Source organism: Heliangelus exortis, chromosome 9 (assembly GCF_036169615.1).
Source record: "Heliangelus exortis chromosome 9, bHelExo1.hap1, whole genome shotgun sequence".
In the NCBI taxonomy this organism is placed as follows: Eukaryota; Metazoa; Chordata; class Aves; order Apodiformes; family Trochilidae; genus Heliangelus; species Heliangelus exortis.
In genome coordinates this window covers 13,778,770-13,805,700 of record NC_092430.1, presented here as the reverse complement: position 1 = coordinate 13,805,700, position 26,931 = coordinate 13,778,770, and the positions used below count along the sequence as shown (strand labels likewise).

The following is a 26,931-nucleotide window of genomic DNA, read 5'->3' as shown; positions in this document are numbered from 1 at the left end:
GCCCTGGAAAAGGTTTAAATAGTCTTTGGGTACATCTAGTATCTTTTTCTCCCACTACTTTTAGTCATCAAGAGATTTTTAAAAGACCCAGGGCTCTCATTCATCTATCAATGCTAACTGCAGGTAAGCTCCCTCTCAACCAAACAGCAGTTTAGGTATCTTTCATTAGCTACATACTAATCACCTCAAATCAACTGCAAATATTTTCAAACAAAATACTGATCTTGCAAGATCAATACTTATGATATAGTGGATATTTTTCAAGAGTAGGCACATCTAACACTTCATCTCGTAATTTTTTATCATTCACTTTGGGATAAATCAAGTAGGATAGAATAAACAGGCAGATTTATCCTTCAAAATCAAGATACCTGACAAAAGAAAACACTCCAGAAAGTTACACTAGTATTTTTAAACTCATTCTCCACAAACCAGGTAGTCTTTTGGAGAAAAATCCTAAAAAGAGGGTATGCGCATGTGTGTATATTTTATAAACAGACTCCAGTTTAGCAGCACACCAATTCAGCCAGAAGTAGCATCCCCAATGGAACAGAGAATCCTCAGTCATCTTGAACATATATCCTCAATAACAACCCTGACTGTCAAAGCCAATACATTTTTTCTATTCTTATAGTATGCTTCATACAATCAAACACTGATATCTACACATAGATATCCGAGTTAGTCATCTATATCAGCTATGGAAACTATAGAGTAGAAACATGCTAAAAGCAGGGTGCAGTTATCCTGATATATGGCTAAAACAAAAAACTTGGAATATCCACTTGGGATACAATTATTAATCCTCATTAGTATTTGAAGCAGCCTAAGCTAAGATCTGCCTTAAGACAAGATGGCTACACAATAGATGAGATGAGCTATACTCTTCCTGTATACACACACACACAGGCAGGAACTCCAACCAACTTACATGAATGCTAAAAGTCTAGGGAAGACAAGATATAAAAAACAATTCCAGTTGAGCAGTTAGTCTTTCATGCCTTCTGCTAGTCCCAGTTAAAAATCACAAAGCTCAACACTACTCCACCTGAGTTATTTTTCATCTTCACCCACCCAGATCTTACTCTCAGGTCATCTTAAACCTAAAGTATATTAGCAACAGCATTTTACAGAAAACCAATGATGTTATAACATAACATGTTCTTTACATTAAAGGTCACAAGAAGAATCCAGTCAAATTGAGAGCCTGTCTACTTTCATGATGTACTCTAAATAAAAAATAAAAAAAACCCTCACATGCAAGCTGAACCTTTTTATCTCACCAATAAGCAACATTCAATCTGCCTCTGCCAAATGATGAGCAATTATAGCAGCAAGGGAAACACTGGAGAGATGGAGTCTAAGAAGGCACCAGAGGGTGGGACTGGTCTCCTGGCACCAGCTCACACCAGTCACCAGCTCTGTGCAAAGCAGCCAAGGGAGCCCTGAACACAGCTGGGATCACTGCAGTGGAGAGGAAGATGGGAGAGACTCGAAACGAAGCCCCATCTCCCAGATCAAATTCCACCCATCTGGTTTGTCAGGCAGAAGGGATGACATTCACAGCCAGAAGTCAGGCTCTGGTAACACATCCTTCCTTTGTACAAAGGAGTGAATTAAGACTCAAATTTAAATCCATAAGACATCATTCTAAACATTGGTACACAAAAATCTGTTACCTGATCCACAGTATTACAGAAGTGATACTATTTTTTGAAATAATTACTATTATTAATAATTAAAGACTGGGATATTTAAAGTACACAGATATGTTGACTGTGTTTTATCTCCACATGCTCCTACTTCACTTAACATCTGGCAACCAGAAAGATGGAAATCTGGAATTCTCTTGCACTGAATTTGTTTTCTTTAAAATGTTGTTAGCCAGAATTAACCACTGCATATAGCTTCTCCAATTTCTCTTTGTATAATATCCAGATTAAAAGAAAAAAACAACATTTTGGAAGTTTAGAAACTTCAAAATCACATTGTACAAACTGATCACTAGCTCTTTTTTTTATTCATCCAAAATTGTTGGCAGAGGTCTTCCTTTAATTACTGTTACTGAAATTTACGAAAAGAAAAAAGTAATTTGTATGTGTGCGTACTGACTATTGCTAAATTATCTCATGCAAAACCATAACACAGCTATTTAAATCCCTATTACCAGACTTATGAACTCTAAAAATTATTCAAAAGCATTTTGTCTGCATACTGTAGAGTCACAGAATCTCTAATTTAGACTATCAAACCAGAAGCCTGATTCACAGAAAGATTCATGCCACACAAGCAATTTCACCAGCCCTATGACAGTTTTCTCCTCTGTTCATAATCTCCTCTCATTCCTAGAACACTTGAAGCCACTATTTTACACCAAATAATTTTCTTAGTCAATTCTTGTGTCTTGTCAGTTTCAAAATGTACACAGGGCATCATCCCATAAATTTTATTTCTCCTCTACACAGGCATAAGTTATACACAGTGGACCAAAACAAAATAACTGATTTACCTTACATTAGTTTCCTGGCCACCGCCAAATATAAGGCAGTGTAAGACAGAAGTAATCACACAGCGTTTTTTGGTGTGTTTTGAGGTTGGTTTTGTTTTATATTGTTTTCCTAATTCCACTATGACACTTGTGCGTTTGCAACTCTTTGAGATGGTAACTAATTGATTTAGCTAGAAAGGCCTGCATCAAAACCCAGTCAAAGGGTTTTTGGCACTGTAAACTAAAATTTCTGTAGGAAAGTTTCTGTAGTCAATGAAAACTAAGATATTTTGACCAAATCACAGAATGGTAGGGGTTGGAAGGGACCTCTGGAGATCATCTAGTCCAACCTCCCTGCTAGAGGAGGATCCCTTAGAGCAGATTACAAAGGAACACATCCAGGTAGGTTTTCTCATGTCTCCAGGGATGGAGATCCATAACCTCCCTAGGCAGTTTGTTCCAGCACTGTTACCCTCAGAGTAAAGAAGAATTTTCTCATATTCAGGTTACAAATTCAGTGTTCCAGTTTGTGACCACTACCCCTTGTTCTGTCACTGGACACCACAGTGAAAAGTCTGACCCCATCCTCCTGACACCCACCCTACAGATATTTATAAACATTGATGAGATCCCTCAGACCCCTTTTCTACAATCTAGGCACAGGTTTATCAAGATAAAGTTGGCTTTGGGAACTTTTTAGAACATTTTCCTATAGTAAAAATTCACCAATAACTTAGGTTTAAATCATATTGTTCACTGCATGAAGTAAGAACAGGAAAATGCTGACTCTAAATAACACATTTCTGAGTACAAGGTTGTCGAGAAGTTAAACCTGAAAAAGAGATGAGAGGACACTATGGTAACATAGCTATATCAGCACATTTGCTATTTGGTGGTCACCTATTTCACAGATGAATCCTGGAAAAAACAAAGCTACTCCAAAACCGCCAAGTCTAAGACAGACAGATTTCTATCTCACAGAAGCCACCTTCCTAACAAACGTTTTGTTTACTAACCCTGCTTTCCAGATATGTTACCATTGATATTATCCCCCCCCAAATATTAAAACTATCATCTTCATAACTTCAATAATTAATTTAATTACATGAGATGTGCTTAGCCAACAAAAATGAAATACTCCAGGCTAAAAAAGCAAACCTATTCAAATCTGCATTTAAAACTTAAATAACTGTTAGAGCTTGTATAATTATAATTACACTGTGCACATTCATGCAGTAAATAAGCCATCTTTCTAATTCTGCAACTGAATCATTAAAGATCATCACTTGCTTAATTAATATCAGTTCTTCAACAAGTGATCCTGCTGCTGTGCTACAGCAATATTACAATAGCCAGCAGATTCTACTACTGCTTCTACTCTAAGATCCCTTCTCAGTGCGTGGGTTTTTTCAAACATTGCCAGATAAAAACCTAAAAAGACAAAACCAAAGTAACATTTTCAGTTCCTATTAGCAATTTCAGACATACTTAAGATTTTTCAGTTTGCTGGTACGTAACATAAATCATAATCAAACAAAGAAGCAATCATGGTCACTATTAAAAAAACTATGCTTTTTAATTTAAGACAGCCAACTTTTTATTTACTATTATTGAAACTATTTAGGTGCACTAAAAAAATCAAGACAGCCTGATTTCACGACACACTTCTCTAATCCCCATTAGGAAGGAATGTAAAATTTATTATATTTGAAAAGCTTTAGAAGATTTCAATGTGTGATATTTTCATGAAGAGAGGGATCTTTAACGAAATTTCTTTACTATGATTACCCTAGAAGAAAACAAACATTGAGTCCTATCTTCCAATACATTTCCCTCTCTTTAGGTAGTCATATATTTATCATTGGCCAGAGTCAACAACAGATAATTCATCGTAATCTCCACAAAAGCAAAGAATTAGAAATCTAGAAATAGAAGCACTCTGTTAAACTACCTCCAGGCTCTTAGCAGCATGGACAGAGATGCTGTACACCTGTAACTCAGCAGCATCCTGCTAAGACTGTCCTCCACATCACTACACTTCAGCTATGAAAAGTGCTGCTCTACAATCACATACTGGAAATCATAAGCATAAAACCCATGTAACTATGAAAAATGATACATGCAAACTTACAAAAAAGCATTTGGTAGCTTTCTCTTTCAACTTCCTGTATCTTTCTTTTTCTATTCTTCTGCAATATCTTCCACCCTGCCCTGCCAACTAAGTTATAAACTTGCTTTTCAGTTCTAAGCACCAAGGGCATGAAGTCTATACCAAAGATTTCTTTGGAAATTCCTCCGAGAACAGCCAGGTAAATCTGATCAAAATAAACAAGTTTTGTATGCAGACACATACTCCTTGACACCTTAAATGTGGCTGAGTTTACCCAGGTAACCAGCCTCATTGATTTCAGCAGTACCACAGTACCACAACCACACACAAATTAATCATGCTGCAAACCCATGCTGCATAATTTTAGTTTACTCACTGCTGGCAGTGCTGTAAGGCAGCAGGTCAGGCAGCAGACTGCACAGCAGCACTGTGCCTGCTGGAAGTCAACACAGAGGGGACAAGTTCACTGATGCTCCAATTTCTAAATTTGCTTCCGAAAGTACTAAGCACATAAAAGTACTTGGGTTAGGCACATAGGATAATTTCTCTGACTACTGAACAAGACCTATTACAAATCAGTTAAATAAGTCACTTTCTAATATTAGTGGTATTTTAAAGTGACAAAATACTTAGTCTTAATGAGGAAACAGATGCTTTAGCCATTAAACTCTGGTTACACATTACTAAAGAAGAGAGAAAATAAAAGCAAGCCATAAAAGTGGCATGAGTGCCCTACTGAGGTACTCCCTATCTAAGGGTGAGGGGCAGTTCAAACGGCCCCACTTGGACCAGAATCAGAACCAGAGAGCAAGAAAACCAGCACAGGCACCAGGGAACTTCAAGTGACAAGCCACTCTCACCCAGCAGGCTGGCCTGCAGAAAGCAGTGCTTTAGTTCACTCCGAATGAAAGACACCTCAGAAAAGTCCCATGAAAGGGAATACACTATAACCACCAGTTCTACCTAGAAACTACCCATTATAAACTTTAACTAAGAATGGTAATTGGCAACGATTTCATTTATATTCAACTACTTCATACACCCATCTTCTGTTCTGCAGCTGGGGTCTCAGAAAGTGAATACAAAATTAAATTCTAAATATTTTAAACTAAACTTCAACAACAGAAAAGGACAAAGAAATTCTCAAAAATACACAGCTTTTTACTGATGCATATTTTAAAGACTGGAACTGGCCAAAGGTTTTTTCTTACACTGCATGCATCACAAGCAACAGATTTTTGCTTTTTCTATTACTTATAAAGATTATTACCCATTACTTACAGCATATATATTTCCACACCACTTAAGACTTGCTTCTCATTTCTAAACATTTAGGTTCAGAGTGATTCATGTAGCTGTTACTACGCATTCCTCGTTCATTAAAATGTTCTTACTTACAAGCAGAAAAAAATGAAAGTGTGAAGCCAATATAAAAGCCTGTACCACTAAACTCTGAAACTGAAATTCTTATTGCCTAAAGATGAATAGAAAGTATTATTTCATAATACTATTTGTATATCAAAAACCCACTCCAGGAATTCTTGCCAGCACAGCTCAGTTCTTACTACTCAAGGACTGCTGCAAGGCCCCTCCCCAGGCAACTTCTTCATTTGATGGGAAGTCCCTGACACACTGTTAAGAAAACTGCAAGCCCTTTTCCTTGTTAGATCTTTGGTCTCTCTGTACTTTAAAAGAGGGAGTCATGAAGGAAAAGCATGTGATTCAGCAAGTTTATTTTCAAAGTAGATTTGAATGCCCTTTCCCATTAACCATTTCAAAATCAGTTTCTAAACCTAAAGTTTCCAACCCCACACTGATCTGGTATGCCACATGTTTACAACTCTAGTGATGGAATAGCCACCATTGCTGCAGGTTTTATAATACAAAGATTTATTTATCTACTGCCAAAAAAAAAGACATGCCTTACAATGAAATGACCCACCATACTTCTGACATGAATCTTTATAACCATTATTATCTAATCTTATCAGTAACTCAACAACAATCACCCCTGCTCCCTTCATATGCATTTTAAGCAAGGAAACCTTTATTCCTTTGATCTGGCTAACTATGATATTCCAAATTACATCTTAAAGCCAAAAGAAATCAACACAAACTTAAAGAAAAACAGATAAGCATGAAAGCCATGTGTCTGAGGCTGTGTGCAGTAGCATGTTTGAAATGATTTAATTAAATATCTCCCTGTGAAAACAGGAATTTAGTGACTAAGGAACTCTGATTCACCCACGTCCTTCCAGTTCTCTCTACAACTACAAAAAAGTAAACTATGACATTTCTATGAACTATATGCCTCCCAACAGGTTTATTTAACTGCTCCAAAAGGTATACTGATGAGAAGGACAGAGACTACACCCACCTGCTCAACAAGGTCTGGAGAAAGCTACACTTGTGCTTCACTGTAAGATAAGGAACACAGCACAGGACAATGCTGGATGCCCACACTAGTTCCTGCAAAAACACTAGGACTTTGCAATGACCTTGTTCTAGACTATCCCTTAATAAAACCCCGTCAGTGAATTTTACTTAGAAGGTTTTTAGTATTTGGTTTAGGTAATTCATACAAACAGGAAGAACGACCAAAGTTAAAATGGCAAATACAGCTAAAATACAGCTAAAATATTACAGCTAATAACAAAAGATATAAACTTCTCAGAAACACTACAGTTTTTTTCTTCATGATTTTAACCACTTCCTAACAGTTAAAGTTTGGCAGGATGTTTTGGTGGTATCAAGTCATTACACAATAAGGTTTTCTGCAATTTCTTCAAAGGTAGTAGTACCAGAAACTGTTAGAAAGATCACTATGTGCTAGAAGCCTCTGACAATGGGTTTTCTGCAGCTTCTCTCCTTGAAAGAAAGGAATCAAGGGGAAAAGGAACTATACAAAATGAGTTCAAATGAACAACTATGTCTTAACTTGAAAGACAGCAGCACACTGCAACTCACAAATTTTAGTCACAATATCTTGCACTCTCAAGTTCATTCTATACTTCATCTGGTATCAATAATTAAAAAAACCAGCAATTCTACTTAATGGTATAGTGCTATTGTTAAATTAAGCCAATCTAAAACTACATTGTCAAACAGGATGGAAACACGTTACACATAATTTTGCCAGAAAGTACAATTACTAGCTTGTATGTCCATTTCAGTATAAAGTTTTGTGGAACAGCTAAGCCTATGTAAAAGCTCCCTCCTGCCTCAGAGCTAGTCCTGCTCTCCAGTGTTTTCATCTAGCCTTGCTTCTGGCAGTTAAGTTTCCCATTCCTCCTCCCCGTAAGCTTTAGTGGTTTTCAGACCCCTTGCAATGCTGACTCAACTCACTAACCTAGCAGAAAACCACCCAGTCTCTTCTGCCAGGGCAGCTGGCTCATTGAAGGGTCCAACAATGCAAGTCACGATCACCATAAAAAGCTGTGGCAGAAGCAGCCAGGGACAAGCTGGCAGCATGCACAGGAGCAAAGGAGGGAAGAACAGGAACTCCAGCTTCTGCCAGGGCTAAGCCATTCAAATCTTCTCCAACTTCCTCCACATCCCAGAACCACACGATTGCTAAAGCTGACACAAAGAGGAGGCGTGAACACAGAGCCAGAGACCAGAGGAAGGGCAGGACTGTTTCCCTCAGCAGCCAGAGCTCACCCTGTCTGCACTAACCACAGAGCCACAGGCTCACCAAACACGAGCTCAGCAGTGACACATCACATCCACTCACCGAGCTGTTTGCCTCTCCACCAGCTAGCAGGATGACACCAGGCACAGAAAGCAGGCCTGAGTGCACGGACCAGCCGTGCATCCAACAGAAGGGCAGAATTATGTTGAGTAGATACAACGGTGCAAAAAATAGAGAATGAGAAAAAAAAGCACAGGAAAGATGAAGGGGAAAGTTGCCCAACGTAAGAAGAAGGAAGCCTCCAGCAACAAACAAACGGTTACTCAAGGAGGTAAAAAAAAAAAAAAAAAAAGAATACATGCATAGGCCTGACAACAGGAAGTAAAGTTATACTGAGCTGGTTTGGTACTGGCACCCCAATAGTGGGCAGATTCAACAGGCAGGAGACACTGGGAGCTGAAGTGTGAGCAAAGCTCTGAAGAGCCGCAGATGACCCAGAAGGGAGTTCACACTCCTGAGCCTAAGCAGGCACTGATTGCTTCAGCGGCTGAAGCTTCCCTGCACCAGCTGCTTGCACCCTGGTGCAACTGCCTCCGCATGATCCCAGACCCCGCGCTGCCCACCCAGACCCACAGACTGCTCACGTTGCTCCTTTTCGGGGTACTTTCGGCCTCCCCCCAGAGCCCCCTACCCCCCAGCAGGCCCCGTGTCCTGCAGAGCCCCACAACAGCTCCTTCCTCACACACGGCCCCAGACAGCCCTCCCCACACGCTGCCCCTCTCCCCACGCTCCCCGCATCCGTGTCCCACCCGTCCCACATGAACACCTCCCCACGGCAGCCCCGGGCCCAACCCGCCCCTCACAGCCGGTTGCCCACCGCTCGTCGCCTGTCAGCCCCCGGGGCCCACAGCTACCGTCCCCGCAGCCCCTCCCCGCCTGCGGCGCGGCCTGTCACCCCTCAGACACCCACCCCGCTCCCTGCCCCCACCCCCAGCACGATGCCGCGGCCCTGTCTCCCCGCACGACCCCGGCTCACCTGAAGCGCGGCGAGTCCTTCAGGCACTCCTCGAAGTCCACGGTCACCTTCATCCTCCCCTGCGGCGGGGCGCGCCGCTGCCTCCGCTGCTCTAGCTGCTGGCGCTGCTGTCGGCGGGGCGGCCCGAGGCGAGGGAAGCCGAGGCCGAAGGCCGGCCGCCAGGCGGGGCTGGGCCGGGGGGGGCCGGGCTGGGCTGGGCTGGGCCGGGCTAGGCAGGGGCGGTGCTCATAGCCGAGCGGCTGCTGAGGGAGCAGCGCCACAAGCACCACCTCTGCCCGCCCCTCCGAGAGAAACCGTGAAGGGCGGCCCCGGCAGCCAATGGGCTGTGGGCTGCGGCACAAACAGCCAATAACATCAGCGGGTGGGAGGGACTTTCGGCAAACCGTAGTGGGGCGGGGAAGGGCAGCAGCCAGCTCAGCCAGTCGCGGGAGCAGCGGAGCGCTGTGGCCAATCGCAAGGTGAGAGGGGAGGGCCGAACAAGTAGACCGCCCAATGAGTGAGGTACCCAGGGGACGCAGCCAACCGCGGAGGGCAGCAGAAACTGCTTCCTAATGGGCGTCCCAAAGAGTGACAGCCTGAGCAGACAACGGGAAAGCTGCCCTAGGCCTCCCTTCAGTTGGCAAGAGCCACTTCCACCACTCAGCGGAGGACCAATCACAACGCTTATCAGCGCTGAGGGAGCGGTTCCCGCGCTGCGATTGGCTGTCGTGCCCGTCGCTCACGGGGTGGTACCGGCGGGCTGCTCCGGTGCGTGGGGCGCGGCTCCGGTTCCTGAGGTGACAGCATCAGTCAGCGGGGGAACTGATCCCGCGGGAAGGCCTCGCTTGGCCACCGCCTCATCCCGCACCTCCCGCCTGCTGCAGCCTGGATGGCTGCAGGGAACAGCTGACCCGCTGTGCAGGGGCCGGGCCGGAGCTCAGAAGCTGAGGCAGTCGGTGCGACGGGAGGTGCCGGACCCTTCCGTCCGGGGGTGCAGCAGTAACGGGACAGCCAGCGCCGGCTTTGAAGGAAGAACGCGAGGTTTTTTCTGTGCAGAAAATACCAAGCGTGCGTGTTTGGGCTTTCTAGGGAAGGCGGTTGTCGACGCCGTTTGAAGGGTTTCCAGACAGCAAGAGCCCGGTGTCACCGAGTGAGGACTTCTGGGTCCTCTCCCCTTCTGTAATGAAGGGCTGCAGAACATCGGAGATTTCTGGTCCCTTGAGAGATAACAGAAAACACCTTAACAAGGTTGGCACTGTTTAATGTTCCCATATGTATAAATGAGAAAGGCAAAGGAGTGTCAGCCACGCTCACACACCCTCAAAGGCAGGGACAGAGGGACAGAGGACTACAAGTTGCCCTTCAAGTTAAACTTGGCAGAGATGAAGCAATGTCACACCAGGTCACAGGCTCCCACCCACAATTGCAGGGATGCTGTGCTGGGAAGCTGACATGAATTGAGCTGATGACATTCACTCGTGGCTCCGTCAGGATTCTGAGGAGCTGCTGAGCCTACTGTGCCCTGCAGTCTTCACACCTTCCATCCCCCCAGTGCCCCATCACCTGCAGTTAACATGGAAGGGTGGAGAACATAAGAGTCCTAAGTTGAAAGTCTGCTGTACCCTCCCTCCCCTTCCCCCTGGTAAGATGTCCTTTCACAAAGCTGAAGGGAAACTTCAGGGTTCAGTCAGTTGAAGTTTAGGGTTTCATGATTTTTTTTCAAGACTGGTGAAATGTCAGATCCAAACTGAGTTACATGGATGTAACAACTGTGTTTGTGAGCTGCCCCACATAGAAAAAGCAGTAAGTTCAGAGATTTATATTGTGAAATCTGCTGCATTTATATTGTGAAATCCACTTCTCAACTAAAGTGTGTGACTGAAAAGAGAGCCCTGGTCTATTTGTCTGAAATAGATTTATTTCCTCATGAGTAGTTGGTGTTAGTCATCTCCCATTACCAAGTGCTGGTGAGTGCACCAATGGTGCACTCAATGGTGACCACTAAGAGACAGACCAGCCTTGCTTGCAGCCCTCTCTGTGATGCTGCTGGCTTAAATCATGAGTCAGGATCCCACAATACCCTCACGTCATGCCAAGCAACCATGAAATCTGAAGTGTACAAACTGATGTATATCAAAGAGACACTAAAGAGTCCTTCCTCACTTGATGTGGAAATTTCAATAGTGGTTTAAGTATTCATCTATGAACGTACCTGAAGACTTAGCAGTTTCTTCTAAAATGCTCCAAGATGTCAAACCAATACGTCTCGTATCAGTGCCAAAGGGGAGTAATGAAAACAATGATTTTATTAAAGTTGTGACACTTAACACTGGTTTCAAACAGAACGATTACATTTGTGAGGTGCTATTGTAACAAACACCACAAAAAGCATGGTACAGAAACAAAGAATTCTGTTAAGATACACAAATATAACATGAGTGAACTGTGGAAAAAATATTTGCAGTTTCTGTGAACTGTGTACAACTCAGTGTGAAAGAAACCTTACAGACAGAAAAAAAAGATGGAGTTAAGGCTCTTATTTGCAATTGATCTTCCTCTTGGAAGCATATTAAGAATACTCTCTCTAAACTGTATCTGGCTAGAGGAATTAAGCCTGTGCAAGAAGCTTCACAGTGATGTTGCTGTGGAGCTCAATGTCCACCTAAGGGTTCTATGTCTTTTGTTTCTTCTTTATACCTTACTGTCCAAATAAACCTTCACCATATGCACCCCAAAGTTAACGACTGCATGCAAGCTAGGTCCACATCAAATATAAAAAGAGAAAAGGCATTTCTTGTTTTGCCCCCATTCAGCAGGGAACCTCAACTGATTTTTCCATAGACAGAAGGAAAACAGACATCCCCTAGCAAAAAAAAAAAATAATTATAGAGAGTATCTCTAGTTACAGCAAAGTAAACTTGCCTATTTTAGCTTTGACGGTTTAAGTCTGGATAAAATCAAGTAAACCAGCCTCTCAGTTAAAAGCAGTGTCAGGTGCATCAAGTTGCACTCCAGGTAAGCCAGATGAAACATGAACAGATTTTTTGCCAGCACAGAAGGGAATGAAATGAGCAAGGCCTCTAATGAAACCTGTACTAAACCTACTACTTGTAGGTAACCACCTTCATGCAGTTAATGTGTGCTGTACCTCCTCCAAAGCTGTATACCCATTTTATCGAGGATTGTGGAAGCCATTACAAAAAAGTATTGAAAGTTAAAAAGGTGGGGGTTTTTTATGTTAAACAAAATGCTTTGCAGGTGTTGTCATGTACAAAGTATTCCTGCTAAGCACCAAAATGAAAATGATATCTTGGACACAGGAAGTGAGTGGGGAAGGAGGGCAAGTCATGAGCTCATGCAAGAGCTGGTACTGATGGATTCTGCCTTCATTGCAGGCACAAAGTACCCACATGTACTTAGCACAAGTACTTTGTTTTACATCACAGAAAACATCTGCATTACTTGTTCACCTTTGTCCAATCTTGGCTCATTTGTGCTTGTCAGAAAGTAACACAGCACAGCTGAGAGCTGCCATTCCCGCAGCAGTACTGAGCTGCTCTGGCTGGGGCAGACCCAGCCATCAGCTGGTCACACTTAAATACAGGTTGGTGCAGACATTCCAACAGCCTCAACACTGCAAGCTGGTATATAAGGGTGCAAACCTTAAAGTTTTGAAATCCTATTTTTGGGAGCTGAAGTCATTAAGTGACTTCAGGAGCCAGAAGTACCTAAATACTCACTCTTTGCCCCTGTTTAATATATAAAAGCGACCATGTTAGATAAAAGAAGAAAACATTCTCTAATTTGAAAAATCAGCATCACCACTGCACTTGAATCAAGAATTAAGATCTTTGTGAAAAGATCCTGTTAATCCTGATTCTGGGCCTTAGAAAACTAAATATCCCACAACTCACAACCTTGTTACCTATTAAGGAGATATCAATGAAAAAGGCACACTGCAACACTCAGCACAACTCACAGGTATCTTTGGCAATGCATCAATTCTAATTAATTATTCCTACATCAACCTTCAAAGGACAGCAGCCTATTTGTCTTACTCTCAATATCTCCTGGATTTCATGAAAGGTCACACTTGAGAATACATGTATCTGTAAAATAACTGTCATTCCTTTATTCAAACTTCACATATACAGTGGACAAAAAGACATTTTAAAATAGATCCATATAGTTACATGGATTTTTGCAAGATATCAAATTCAGATCAAAATTAATATATACACTGTATTCTGTAACCAAGCCAAAGTTTAAGTGTATACCTTACTGTGTAATAAAACCCAGGAACAACTCTGATTACTGGAACATTCACCAGTCAAATTCTACTAAGTGGGATGTTGTTTACAGCAATTTGGAGATTCAGAATCTGTCTTTACAGGGGCTATACAACCACATGGCAAACAAGTGTTTGAAGTTTCCCTTCTGTTCTTCAAAACAGCCTTCATTTTACAAAAGCAGCTGCTTTAAAAGTTGCAACGGATACAGGAAGATTTAGACCAGTGGTTTTCAGTATGCAGGTTACCAACCTCAAATGAGTAGGAGATCAGCAGCAATTATCTTTATATAAAGAACAGCCAGAGCCAAAACTCAGTCACCTTCACAGTCCTGATGTGGATTTGCTCATAGTTGGGTGTTCTTCTTCAGGTGCCAGGAGCACAAGCTTCTCTTCATGCAACTGGGAAGGACCAGAAGTTTGAAACAAGAGCCGGAAGAGTGGCAGTGGATGTGGTTTTAAGAGAAAAGTTGGAGAGAACTTCCATGTTCTTATGAGAAGCCATAGAGACCTCCACAAAACATCCAGTCCCAGTGAAAGGGACAATGACCATTAAATGCAAAGTTAGCACATTTCCAGTGTAAAAAGCATTCCCTCTACCAGATGTTAGTACTGCCTTACTCAGGAACTAACAACTGAGTCCAAACACTCCTCTTAAAAAATAATTCAGCTCTTGTTGTAAAGACTGGGAAAGTAGTGGTAATAAAATATTGAAATCTAGATTAACAAGTCAACATTTTACAAAAACTTTAAGACTTAATCCCTTTTTAAACTGTTTAACACATCTGGTAAGTAGCTTTGATGTCAATCTGATATACGCTGCACATAGTTTGGCTCTGGAATCTCAAACCTTTCAATAAGAGAAACCACACCTAGAACACTATCAAATAAATAGTGAAAAACCAAAAGATACTGTAGGTTTTAAAGCATGAAGAGCAACAGTACATTATGCAAGATAACCAGCATTATAGATACAGGGAATGCCATTCTGGTTGAACAGATTATGAAGCAGTATTCTCCATGAAAAACTAGGCACAAGAATAAATCAATTAGACAGGTTTTTCTGCCTAATGGAAAAATCTAAAATTAACATTCTTGGCAATACAACATCATAACTGATATGCTTCTGAATATTTAAGAGCCTTAATTGCAAAAATGAAGCGATGTTTATATTTGTGTCCTTGACAAGCAGTTACAGTTCTGGACAGATTTCTTCTATGCTGTGTGCTCGACTTCCCAGCTGGTCACGAGTACCATGTGCTGCACAAGAAAGATTACAAAAAAAAAAAAAAAAGGTAATTCTTCACACTTATTGAATATTTTCAAAACACACACAAAAGTCCTCATGAAATCATCTTTGCTTCTCCAAAGGTAATGCTTGCCAACCCATTTTAGTGATCTGCAAGCTTTTATTTTGAGAGCGCAGAATCTTCAAAAACAGTTACTTCACCCTTGTGTTCTGAAGAAATGGCTCATGCCATTGTCCAGCACTCAGTGCTCACCACCCCTGGAACTGGGACAATTTAACCCAGGAGTTAAGAGAGAGATTAGTTTGCAGAAAAAACACATGAGGAACACAAGCAAGCACAGTACTTTTCAGGTCAAGTTTCACTTCCAGATGAGACACTTTAAAGCAAAGCAAGCTTATAAAAGCAGGAGCACAGTCTGTTGTGTTTTTCAGAAGTTTTCAAACTCACGGTTTTGAGCCAAAGAACAGCAGTAAATTAGAGAAAGCTCCTTCTCATTAGTGCCTTTCATATGAAAAATTCCACTATATATATATATTGGGATTTATATTGATATATGTGTAAAAATCTGTATATACACGTGTCTGAAAATTCAGCGGCATAAAGCAAAGATCAGAGAAAACCACATCCAGATATAATCTTCTTTTCAGAAGGCCAGTGACTCTTCAGCACAAGTTAGACTTGGCAAGAAGTGCAGTTTCACAAGTGAATAGCACAGTCAACAAGCAGAACTAATTTGTCTGTGCTCCCAGCCCTCTGACTTAACTCATCTGTAGGGTGATGCTCACCGTGGTTAAGACAACACAATGTGCTCTGTATCTGACAAAGGCCAAAGGAGCACACCCAGTCAGCTGACAGCTAAGCTGATAACCAGTATCTGAGCAGGGTTATCACAGCAATTGATGCTAAATGAACCATAAGGAGAGAAGAATAGTTTTAATGCTTGTCAATTAAACTGCTATAGATCACACCCTTGAATTTGATACTTTTACGTAGCAGATTTAGAGACAGGTCTGCAATGAAATCATCATGCTTAAATCTATTTTTATCAGGAATCTTTCCCTCAGTGACTCCAAAGAGATTTTTTTTAAAGAAAAAGTATTTGTGAAGAAGAACAGAAGTCACTATTTTGCTGGCAAAGTCTATTTATGTCACAGAGTCATAAATAGGGAGTAGCCAGAGAAATTCCAGAGAAGCTGAAAAGCCAAAGCAAGCAAGCAATCCTAGTGCAGGATCCTTGAAGCAAGAAAGGAATGGCCCATCCACTTAAAACACTTGATAGCCCATGATGATGACAGGGGCAAAAATATACAAACAGTTCTCACCATCACTGACTGGACTGGCCATCTTCATTTCAATCAGCAAGAAATCTCAGTCTGTAACCAAGAAGCGCAACTCATTAGCAGAACTGGTGGCATCTGACAGACCCCTTCTTGAAAACCTGTCCTAAATCTTTAGCCCCTTCTTCAAAAGGAGAGTGTAGAGATTAGAAGAGCACTGTTAGTTTTACTCAAATGCAAACCAGGCAGGATTAGAGGGCAGAAAGGAGCATACGGCAAGAGAAGCACAGAACCACAATTGGCCAAAAAATTCCAAGTGAGAAAAGGGTCTCAAATTGCCTGAAAAACAACCCAGGACTTAGTGGAGCACTAGAGTCACAACAGACCACTAAACAATATGATATCTATACCTGGAATAAGCACTAGTACTATAGAAGTCATGCTATTCCACTGGAATAATAAAAAAAAAAACCCTGCATGCCAGCTCTCATGTACACAATTGCCAGTCTCAGACATAATAGGTGAGTGGAAGCCACATCACCAGATCATAATGGAAGAAATTTTCAAAATATTGCTACAATACAACATGGAGGAAGAGACATACATTTCCTTGCAGTTAAAATCAAGCACCAGAGCTTAGTCAGTTTAACAGAGTGAAGCCAAAATAAGCCATTAGAAAAAACAGCTCCTGCATCATCCAATAGAGTCAAGAAAACCCTCCTTTTCTGCTCCGCATGAAAGCACTTTGAAAATACAGTGATTTGAAGTCAAAGAGGTCTTTGAAAGCTATCCAGATAAACAATCTTTCCACACACTTAGAGTCCTAACAAGGGAGACTTGGGAATAAGAGTATTAATAGCATTTTGATCCACTTCCATGACATAAACAACCAAATTTAAATACTGTTTTAAATACCCAATTGCTTAATAATACCAAAAGCATGGGATGACCAAAAGCACAGACTAGAAAAAACCCAAGTAGCAAGTGTTAAAACCAGCTGCTTGAGAAATATTCTGTAGCTCTAGTATCTGTTTAATTAACATTTATGAATAAGGAGATTCTTTTGTACCCTCAGAATAGGGATGAGAAAGTGACAAAGAAATGTCATACCAAAAAAGTTATTTCAGTAGAACTTTGACATTACTTTAACGCAGCAACATTGCTGAACTTTTATCATCTCAATATAGGAATTTCTTAAAACTTGGGCAGTGGCAGAAGACAGAAAGGCTTATGAACAGTTTTGTTAATATTCCATCATCCTTTGACCAACCCTGCCACAAAGAATCACATGTGATCAGTTTGAGAGCATTCAATTTAGAGGCTGCTACAAAAGTGAGACCACTATTAGCCTCAGAAGAATTAATCACATACAGAGACAAAAAGCTATGATAACGGATGCAGTGATTGGGAGATAATGAAACACCATCGTTTATTAAGCAGGATGATGCAAAACAAGAATGAAGAAGTGTAGAACTACAAGTTAGTGGAAAATATTTCTCTACGCCGTGGGGTGAAGGCGAACCAGTTAGTTCATAGGCTGATAAACTGGCAAACGGTCACACTTATCCAATCTATTGGTCATGAGCAGTCTAAAATTGATAATTACCAGTTGTGGCTCTGAAGCTGGTTATGAGGCAAGGTGGAATGGACGTCAACAATAGAGATGGAAAAATGCTGCAAAGGTGTTCCTTCTTTCCACTGAAGAATGCAGCTGGGGAGCGGAGTTGCCTCTGTTTTACAGCAGAGTGCAGGGAGATGGCAGCTTCAGGCCATGGAGAAAGGCTGTAAGGTTGCCTACTGGAGCCCTCCTTTCCCCTGGAGAGTGAAGTTCTAGTAAATAGCCATTATAAGGCATATGGTAAGTTACTGGATAAAGTCAGTCTATTAATGGGTCTCAGACACATACCGAATGACCCTTTCTGAGGAATTATGAAAATATTAGTCCTCCTGTAGTAAATTATGGGACTAAAATGTGCAATCCATAGAACTTAAAAACATGGAACTTTGCAAATCACCTGTTTATTGTGTGGAAATTAAACTAACTTTAGAAGACTTACTAGTTCACATGGTTGTGAAAAGCAAATGTGAACCAAGTTAAACCCATGCAGCATCTTCCCAAGTCTGCAGATTGTGCCAACACCTCATAGTTGTGCCAAGCAACAGATGAATGAAGCATACAAACTTCATTGCCACCGGTCTCATGAGCAACAGATGTCTATGTTTTTAATGCCAAAAATGTATTCAAAGTGCTTTTACACACAGATGTGCGTAGTTAACAGCTGTAATTACTCATCAGATGTCCACCAGAAAAATCAGATTTTGTTATTTTGCAGTCTACCCTTTTCACCCAGAGAGAATGTTAACGATGAAAGAGAAGGTGTCAGCCTCCTCAGTTTTATGAGTTTCCTATCAAGTGACAGCCCTGAAGCAGGTTTCAGAAACAGCTCCCAGCTAACAGTCCCAGATTTTTCTTCCAGTAGCCCCACTAAAAGCCAAACTGAGTGCCTTACTCATACTATAGAAGTGAACACTACTGCCTGAGGTCAAGTGCTTACCGAAGTCCCAACAACAGTTTTACATTACAGCAAGACAGGCAGAAGTTCTTAGGAAGTCAGATACATTCCTCAACAGAAAGGAAACATTCGTGCTGGTTTCCCAATGCTGGCAACAGGATGGTTTGGGAACAGAATGGGAACTGAACCACCATATACAGCTATGTGGCCACAGCTTTAGGTGTTCTGTACAAGATAACTCTTCCTTTAAGAAGGATTCTGGCAACTTCACTACCAAAAGTCAGTTATACTGGGGAAGGAGCACAAAGCAGAGGTGCTTACTTTTCTGTCATGTCACAACAAACAAAAGGCCACAAGACTAATACTGACAGCAATACCGATAACTTTGGTACCATGCTACAAATCTGCCTATCACAACATATTGCAGATTGAGTGTTTCATACCTACTGTAACCTTTCTGTTCCTTTCCACACTTGAGTGTATTCACTGCCCAAAAGCAGAAAAGCCCACCAGTACTGAAACATGCTTTTTGATTAATCAGCAGCTCACCATGATCGGTACCTTCTGTATTCATTGTTTCTACATCTGCATCATCATGCATCTCTTCATCCTCATCATCATCTTCTTCTTCACCATGCAGTTCCTTTTCAATGAGCTGTCTTGCCAGTTTGATGTTTCGTCCTTCATTGTAATGCATTTTTCTCTTCATTTCAAACAGTTTTTTCTTCTCTGTGGACAAAAAAATGCAAACATTTATTCCTTCCCTTTTTAAAAACAAAACAAACAAAAGACAACTTACTTCCCCTTTACAGTAGCACTAACTGCTTCATACATCAAGTTTATTCCTACATTAAAAGTCCATTGATTACATGATCAAGTAATCACTGAATTAAAAATATTTTCTTCAAGCACTGGACTTTTCTTCCAAATCAGTCTGACTTACAAAAAGGCTGGAATGGCCTCCAGCTAATTGATGAGCTGGAATGGCTGAAGCACCTGTCTGCAAGTAAGAGCAAGTCTCAACCCAGAGAAGTACCTAGTTACAGCATACAAGATTCCAAAGTTTCCCAAACCTTGTTTCTAAGTAAGCTTCAGGACAAACTGAAACATTCTGGTGGGATAGATGATGAACTCCTGTGGATACATGACTCGACTCCTGGCTAGCTACCAAAGGCCAGTTATGAGAGATATATTTACCACATGTAGAAGAAAATATTTTCCACTTTACCCATGGACAGAAGCCTAAATTTGCTCCATATATTAAACATCAGCAGGTCTAGCAGTAACCCACTATAACTGAATTAAACTTGGCCTAGTGGCAGCTCCAACACTTTAATTTCTTCCTTCAGAACAGTAAAGTTACACACTCAAAACTGTGGCCAGGGAAGATAACAAGCCACAGCTAGATAATCCAAGCCTGAAACCTTAGAAGTATTATTGTTTGACTGTTCCCTCAAAATGTTCTAGCATATTTGTCCAGTCATGTACTTGCCCTTCAAATATTATTTTTAAATAAAATATTTTTTGTTTGATAGTACTTTTTCTTTCCAAATAGTTTATACTGGAAATCTGAAACTATTTATAGGGAAAAAACCAAAGAAAACCAAATGAAACAGCTTATGCCTACCTCGTTCTTCAGGACTTAAGTCTTCATCCTCTTCTTCCTCCTCACTGCTTTCCTCTTGCCTTGCTATGATCTTGGGTCCTTTACCTTCAGCTGCAGCTGCCAGTCTACATAAAACATGTAATACAAAATGCTGAAGCAGCAAGGTTTTCACTATTTAAAGATATGAAATTTCAGAACACTCAGCCAAATTGTTTTGTTCATTATTTTTGCCATATTTATGTATCCTAACATATATCCTAACTTTAAACCTCCAGGAGGTTTAACGTACCACCGGTACACTGATAGCTACTTAATTGGACAAGAACAAAAGTTTAACTCCTAGAGAAACCAGCAACATTTTCCCATAAAGAAAAACTACCCCAGGAAAGAGAAAATTATCTTACCATTTAGTAAATTTTCTATGATAATACTTACTTTTTACTCAACACATCTGCTTTTAATGGCTCATTTAATTCTGAATCACTCACTGCATCCTCATCATCTTCTCCTACCATGCTAGGAAGACAAACAAAGAAGAAAGCCTTATCAGTAATTTTCTGCTTAAAATTTGATTGATAAAACTGTCAAAACCATAAAACACAATTAAAAGGCTCCTTTAATACTTAAAAAACTTTTCAAATCTAGTTTACCTAACATTATGAATGACAGATCTATATTCTAGTACACAGATGTTAACTAAAAAAAAAAACAAATACAAGTCAGACTTATTCCATTCAAAGCCTATAGCCTGCTAGACAGAAACCTAAAAATTGAGCTCGTCCTTTGTAACAGTTGTCCTTGATAGATACAAGCCTTTAATTAGAAGGTTTATAAATCTGAATATGTTGCTTATATCCAGTGGGCCTGCACAGTCTGGCAGCCAGTCAGCTACAGAAAATACTACAACATCCACAAAGTCAATTTTGCTGTAAAACTCTCTGTCCCCTGGCATCATTTAAGACAGCAGCTTAGCAAGCCTACCTGTGATAAGGAGTACTTGGCTCATCTATTTTCATCAAGCCATAATCTTTTCCAGGTGGGTGGTATGTAGCTATGATGTTCATTTCATCCCACTTCTGTGATTTTTTACTGAAATAAGAAAACAAAGTTAAATTTTCTTATATTCTAAAAACCAGTTCTGTTTGGCAACAGAAAAGCAATGTTTAAAACCTCTTTGATCTCTGCTACACACTATGCACAAAGAATGTTGTGCATAGCCATGTTCAAAGACTACACATACTTTAGTTAAGTCATGACAAATTATCAATGCAACTTAATTTCCCTAACAATTCACAACAGCTAAATAAACTCAGTGATCTGTAAATGTATTCTTATTCATATTTTTTAATATTTTGGGTTTTTTTCAAGACCCATCTTGTTCAATCTCTGTCCCATTAATCATTTGCTCTTGTTAAAATCATTCCTCTCGTTACAACCCACAACACTTTAACAAAAGGAAGCAACTTCCACTTCCCCAGTTCTCCCTGAGCTGCTGTGATTAACAGCGAAACTGTTGCATAAGAAATACCAACCAACCAATAACTGCCTGCAGTAAAACGAATAGCACTGAACAAGCTGGGTTTTAATATTGCTTTTGTCCTCCTAAGGTGGAATCATAAACCAGAACTGATTCACTTCTGTAACTGAGCAGAGGGAGTTTCACATTTTACACAGAGTCACCACTGATGTACGATGCAGAATTTCTTCAGTTAACCAGAGAATGTACCACTTTATGTACATGTGGAGGGAGAATCAAAAGTCCACCTGGAGTGACAAAATATACATGCCACAAGGAAAGCAACAGCCTTGTTGCTAGAGGAAGAATCACCCCTCCACTGATTAAAAAGCCACAGAAATGTTTAATTCAAGAGAGCCTACCAGATTCCACATTTTCTCTAAAATGTTATTGCAAGGTTCATACAAGGTGATACTTGCTTTAGACTAAACCAAGAAAATTAACTTTAGAATAGGAATTACCTCATGCATTAACATATTCCTGAAGCATTGCAAATTATTTAAGGAAGCAAATGTTATAAGCCTTGCTGGGTTTTGGTTTGTTTTGTTGTTTTTTTTTCTTGGGAGGGGCAGTTTGTCAGAAGACTCTGACTTAACGACTCTTATATAAACACAGACTGTTCCAGGAGCAAATTACTTGACTTGAAATACATATTTAATCTCAGTAACACAGCTGCTCCTGAGCAGAATGCTATCTGTAAAACCAAACTCATAAAGCAAAATTCCAAGCACAAACTAGATTTTACATTTATAGAAATCACTGCATAATGCAATGGGGAAAAAAACTAGGGGATAAAAAAATAGATGAGGGAGTTAATGCTGCATTCTGCATGACACAGACTTTCACTTCAGAAAGGAATACAAATTAAGTGAGCTTAATCCCTTAGCATATAGTAACCAACACCAAGCTCTCATGTTCCAGGTTTCACATCTATTTAATCATTTTGTTTCAGCTGCAACACAAGAATTGCAACCTAAGCGGACAACACGTGAGTCAAATTGCCCTCTCTGGCAGGGTGGAGAGTCATGAGCTTCCTGATGACAAAGCAAGAGCTCTGGTCTAGGAACACCAGTTATTCAAACGTTATCTATATATGAGTCAAAAAATAACTAGTTAAACATCAGCTAAACACCTGCTTAAAGTTCATCTGTGGCTAACATGAGATGATCACATAGTCACATAGTGAGCATAGGAGAATTCTTACTAGCCACAGCAGTCGGGTAATGGCACACAGCCCCTGCAAAGGGACTGAGCTGAAAAGGAAATACAACAGATGGGAGAAACTCCCATCACATGATTTGTGTTCACCTCACTCGCCCAGAACACGTCAGGGTTTATTGCCTGGGCTCACATCTCCCTGCCTAACCATAATATTGGCAACCTTGGGATCATCTCTTTGGCATACACTGCTCTCAGAATTAAGACAGCCTACACCTAGCAATTCAGTAAGTTATAAATACAAGACTGAGGAGGATTTTAATGGTTTAGTTTTTCATACTCATTTCTTTAAACTTAGATCTCAGCATTCCAAGCCTTGGCTGTGGAACATCTCCCAGAGCACAATTTAAAATTGGGTACAAATTATCATTAGTGACAAAGAGACAAACGTGTCATTTTACCCTTCCATATAAAAAAGCCATCACAGGAGAGTGAGTAAGTGCTCTAAAAACACACACCTCCCTTGACTGTCTCCAGTTTAGCATGCTTGGGCATGCCTGAACAGCATAACATTAATGATAGCTTAGAATATCACAGCAAAAAGCCTCCCGACACCCCTTCACATACAGAAATCTGAAATTTAATCTCCCTTAGGAAAATCAGCTTTGAAAAAAATCTCGGAAGTGCTCATTTGTATTCTCTCATATCCTTAAATATCTATAATCACCTAAGTCAAGACCATGGTTGCCAGGCAAGGTTTCTGAAGCAAACTCAAACACCTCTCACACCTCACTTGCTCCTTCCATCGCAGACTCTTCTCTTGCCTGTTCCAACACAGCTGCTCACACACACACACACACACACACACACACACACACACACACACACACACGCTCACTGAATTACTTCGTAAAATGCCAAATCATATCGTGCACAGGCTCCTACAAGACCCCCTAAGACAAAAAACTCTGTATATACCAGGAATACCACGAAATTGTCTACCATTAAACGAAGATCTCAGCTCTTAGTATGCAGTTCCCATGGTGTCCCAATTTCACAAATTTGCCTCTTGCATCATATTTTCATCAAGGAAGTTCTCCAAAGAATGCCATCATCATAACAACAGTGCAGAGTCAATAATAATGCAAATACGTGAGCACTCTACAGAACGTGGTGCTTTATAAGATGACAGCTGACACAATGAGCTCTTTCATCTGCAGCTATTTTTAAATATATGAATATGTGAATTGCAGTATTAGAAATAAGCAGAGAGGCTGGAAAGGAAAATCACAGCTGTACTGGTTATCATTCTTTTAAGTACAAAATTCTTTTTTTAAGTCAGAAATAGCACTGATTTAAATGAATCATTGCCAACAAAAATTAACACCAGCACACAAGCCAGTTTTGGATACTGTATACTAATCTTTTCAGGAAATTTTCTCATGCAGCCTGCCTGGTTCAGCCAATATCCTTTACCTGTCAAGAATTAATCTAATGTACTTTCTTGCCTCACATTGCTATGCAGGAAATCAAAGGTGGGTTCCTGGCCACCAAACTGGTTTGAAATAAATGACAGTGAACTATAACCAATACCGAGCTCATCAGTTTGTACTCTAACTCCTGATCATTCTCTAAGATGGTACAAAAGAGATTGCAGACACTGAAACAGGGGCTCCCAACAGCCAGTTTGACTTCATGTCTAGTGTGGCAGCAAACTCCTTGTGTTACATTATATTACAAGTAAAGAACAGAAAAAAAAAAAAAGCAACATGTATGTAATGTATTGCTATTTACATTCACCTCCTTCAAAAACTTCATCTCAGTCCTTCAGTTGCAATAATTTCTCCCTGTAAAGCAGAAGCAGCTAACACAGGCAACACAGCAAACCAAAAATTTTTCATCCTTACCTTACTGACTTTAGACAATACTCATGACTTAATTAGGCAAAGAAGAAAGCAGTATTACAACAACAACAACAACAATAATAATAATTTTAAAAATTTTTAAATTGCATGTCCATTTCAGCATGATTTCTCTCCTTGCAGCAAAAAAGGTCCCAAATGAAGAAAACTGCCAAATGCAATTTCAGAAACTTAGAGCTCAGGTCAAACCCTGGTTATCACAATGTGATGGAGTCTCAGAGCAATGTCAGGTAGTGCATACTGGGTGCTAACATCAGAAAAGGAGCAAGAATTCCTACTGGGCAAGAATATCTGGCTGGCTAAAGGCCACTTCCTGCATATTTGGAATAATTCAGCATGCTACAATCAAACCAATATTTTCTTGACATTCAAAATGCAAACCAAATGGCCAGAGCACATTCTGAAGTGCGAGATCTTTACAGATGAATCTTGCACAGACAATACATCTTAATTACGTTTCAACCCAGCAGAGGTCCTCTCCCCAGGGACACGCTTCTCCTAACAGAGAAATAAGCCACCTTCGAGAAGCCTGATAACAAATCTCTCACGCTGTAAACGATCCTCATACCAACGGCAAACCCTCCCCGGTTTGCTCTCTGAACGAGCAATTAAAGGCAATAATGTTTCTGTTAATAGTTCACAAACAGCGGGGAATCACCGCAGCTCAGCCCCCTGCCCCCCTGCTCACAGCCACCACCTCAGCCCCTCACTTCTCATCCAGCAGCCCCTCAGCTCCCCACTCCGGCGCAGGGTCCCCCCAGCCCCTTTCCTAACACAGCGCAGCTCCAGCTCGGGCTGGCTCCTCTCCCTGCCCGAACAGCACCGGCCTCTGGGCAGCACCGGGGGCGGCACCGGCCCACCCGCTCACCCATCCCCGACACCCAGCGTCACCCCGAGCAACGGGGCACCCCGCCCGCCAGATCCCGGGGACCTTGGGACTGCTGGAGGCAGCGGGGCCGGAGGGGAGGGATGGGAAGGGTGGGGCTCCCTACGGGGATCCGCCGCCGCCGCCTCATCCACCACCGGGGTGCTTCGCCGCGGCCCTCACCCGTGTTCGTCTTCATCGCAGGACGGGCTGGCTCGTCGGGCTCCGGGGGTCGTTCCCCCTGCCGATACCTTGCTGCCGCTTTTCTTCAGGATACCCTTGATGGGCCCGCGTCCCCCCGCGCCCGACGTCGAGGCGCCCGGCACCGAGGGCGCCTCCATCGCCGCCCGCTTCCGGCCTCCGCCGCCGCGCCCGGCGCGCCCCCGAGCCGTGCGTCACACCGCGGGGTGGGGCGGGGGAACCCACCGTGCCCCCTGGCGGCCGGCGGACCCACCCTAAGGCTCCAGCGTCCCCGAGGCTCCCAGGCACGCGCGGAGGTGGCGACCGCCAGGGGCTCCAGAACACCCGTGGGGCTCTCGCACACCCGTGAGGCTACCGCACACCCACGGGGCTCCCGCACAACCCCGGGGCTCCCTCACACCCGCGGGCCTGTGGCACACGCGGTGTTCCACTGGAGAGGTTTGCTGGCACGTGGGAAGAGCTGTGTGTGTGCTGGGTTTGATTCATCCAGCGGTTTGGGTTGGACGGAACCTTAAAGATCATCCGGTTCCAGCCCCTGGGCATGTGCAGGGACACATCCCATCAGACCAGGTTGCTACAAGCCCCATCCAGCCTGGCTTTGAACATTTCTAGGGATGGGGCAGCCCCAGCTGCTCTCAGCAATCTGTTTCATGTCTCACCACTCTCATACTAAAGAATTTCTTCGTAATTCCGTCCTCTCCCAGGTTAAAGTCGTTACCTCTTCTTCTGTCACTATGTGCCCTCACAAAAAGTCCCTCCCCAGCTTTCATGGAGCCCCTTCATGTACTGGAAGGATGCGATAAGGTCTCCCTGGAGCCTTCTCCAGGCTGAACGACCCCAGCTCTCTCAGTCTGCCTTCATAGGAGAGCCCTGTCATCCTCATGTGCCGTGATCTTCCAGCAAAGGCAGCTACCGCTCCATGCAGCCCCCTACAAGCCCCCTTGGTGCTCCTGAAGCCCCTCCTTGCTGCGGTGTGGAGGCACTGTGGCCACCGTGTCTGGCAGAATAACCTGGGTCCTCATGCCACAAGGAGAGGGGCAGCACAGTGTCCAGAGGGCTCAGACACCACATGTTTCTGCCACAGAGTAAAC

The 26,931-nt window shown here is 42.0% G+C and overlaps 2 protein-coding genes across 15 annotated transcripts in view; both read right to left on the bottom strand.

Annotated features, from left to right (window-relative positions):
- The window catches only part of ACAP2 (ArfGAP with coiled-coil, ankyrin repeat and PH domains 2), a 62,304-nt gene extending 52,863 nt beyond the window's left edge, over nucleotides 1-9,441 (bottom strand). For 3 of the 7 annotated variants that reach the window (XM_071752242.1, XM_071752244.1, XM_071752241.1), the window contains exon 1: nucleotides 9,266-9,440. In XM_071752242.1, the coding sequence (XP_071608343.1) occupies nucleotides 9,266-9,318 (53 nt within the window). In that variant the 5' untranslated portion in view covers nucleotides 9,319-9,440. Of the gene's footprint in view, nucleotides 1-9,265 lie in introns of all 7 variants that reach the window. The other 4 variants (XM_071752238.1, XM_071752239.1, XM_071752243.1 and 1 more) reach the window with 2 other exon arrangements.
- A 2,091-nt stretch (nucleotides 9,442-11,532) lies between these two features.
- PPP1R2 (protein phosphatase 1 regulatory inhibitor subunit 2) lies at nucleotides 11,533-26,023 on the bottom strand. Of its 8 annotated transcripts, none has more exons than XR_011727479.1 (8): nucleotides 25,823-26,022; nucleotides 21,160-21,267; nucleotides 20,614-20,694; nucleotides 20,200-20,303; nucleotides 19,122-19,301; nucleotides 17,666-17,874; nucleotides 16,105-16,155; nucleotides 13,351-14,792 (listed from the first exon to the last, which is right to left on the bottom strand). XR_011727479.1 is itself a non-coding variant. In XM_071752228.1 (7 exons), exons 1-6 carry the CDS (start codon nucleotides 25,978-25,980, stop codon nucleotides 16,151-16,153), a joined length of 636 nt encoding a protein of 211 aa, XP_071608329.1. In that variant the 5' UTR covers nucleotides 25,981-26,021; the 3' UTR covers nucleotides 11,533-14,792; nucleotides 16,105-16,150. The 8 variants fall into 8 exon arrangements, 6 of the variants coding, with proteins under 6 accessions (XP_071608329.1, XP_071608331.1, XP_071608327.1 ...); XR_011727480.1 differs by having other exon boundaries at nucleotides 19,134-19,301; XM_071752228.1 differs by lacking the exon at nucleotides 17,666-17,874 and having other exon boundaries at nucleotides 11,533-14,792; nucleotides 25,823-26,021.
- Between the last annotated feature and the right edge of the window lie 908 nt (nucleotides 26,024-26,931).

Bases quoted from the DNA above. Each gene is read 5' to 3' on its own strand.
- PPP1R2 (XM_071752223.1), bottom strand. From the start codon at position 25,980: ATGGAGGCGCCCTCGGTGCCGGGCGCCTCGACGTCGGGCGCGGGGGGA. The intron at 21,268-25,822 runs GTGAGGGCCGCG...TTCTTATTTCAG, and splicing joins TGCGATGAAGACGAACACGG to TAAAAAATCACAGAAGTGGG. The intron at 17,890-19,121 runs GTGAGCTGCTGA...GCTATTTACTAG, and splicing joins TACAGAAGGTACCGATCATG to AACTTCACTCTCCAGGGGAA.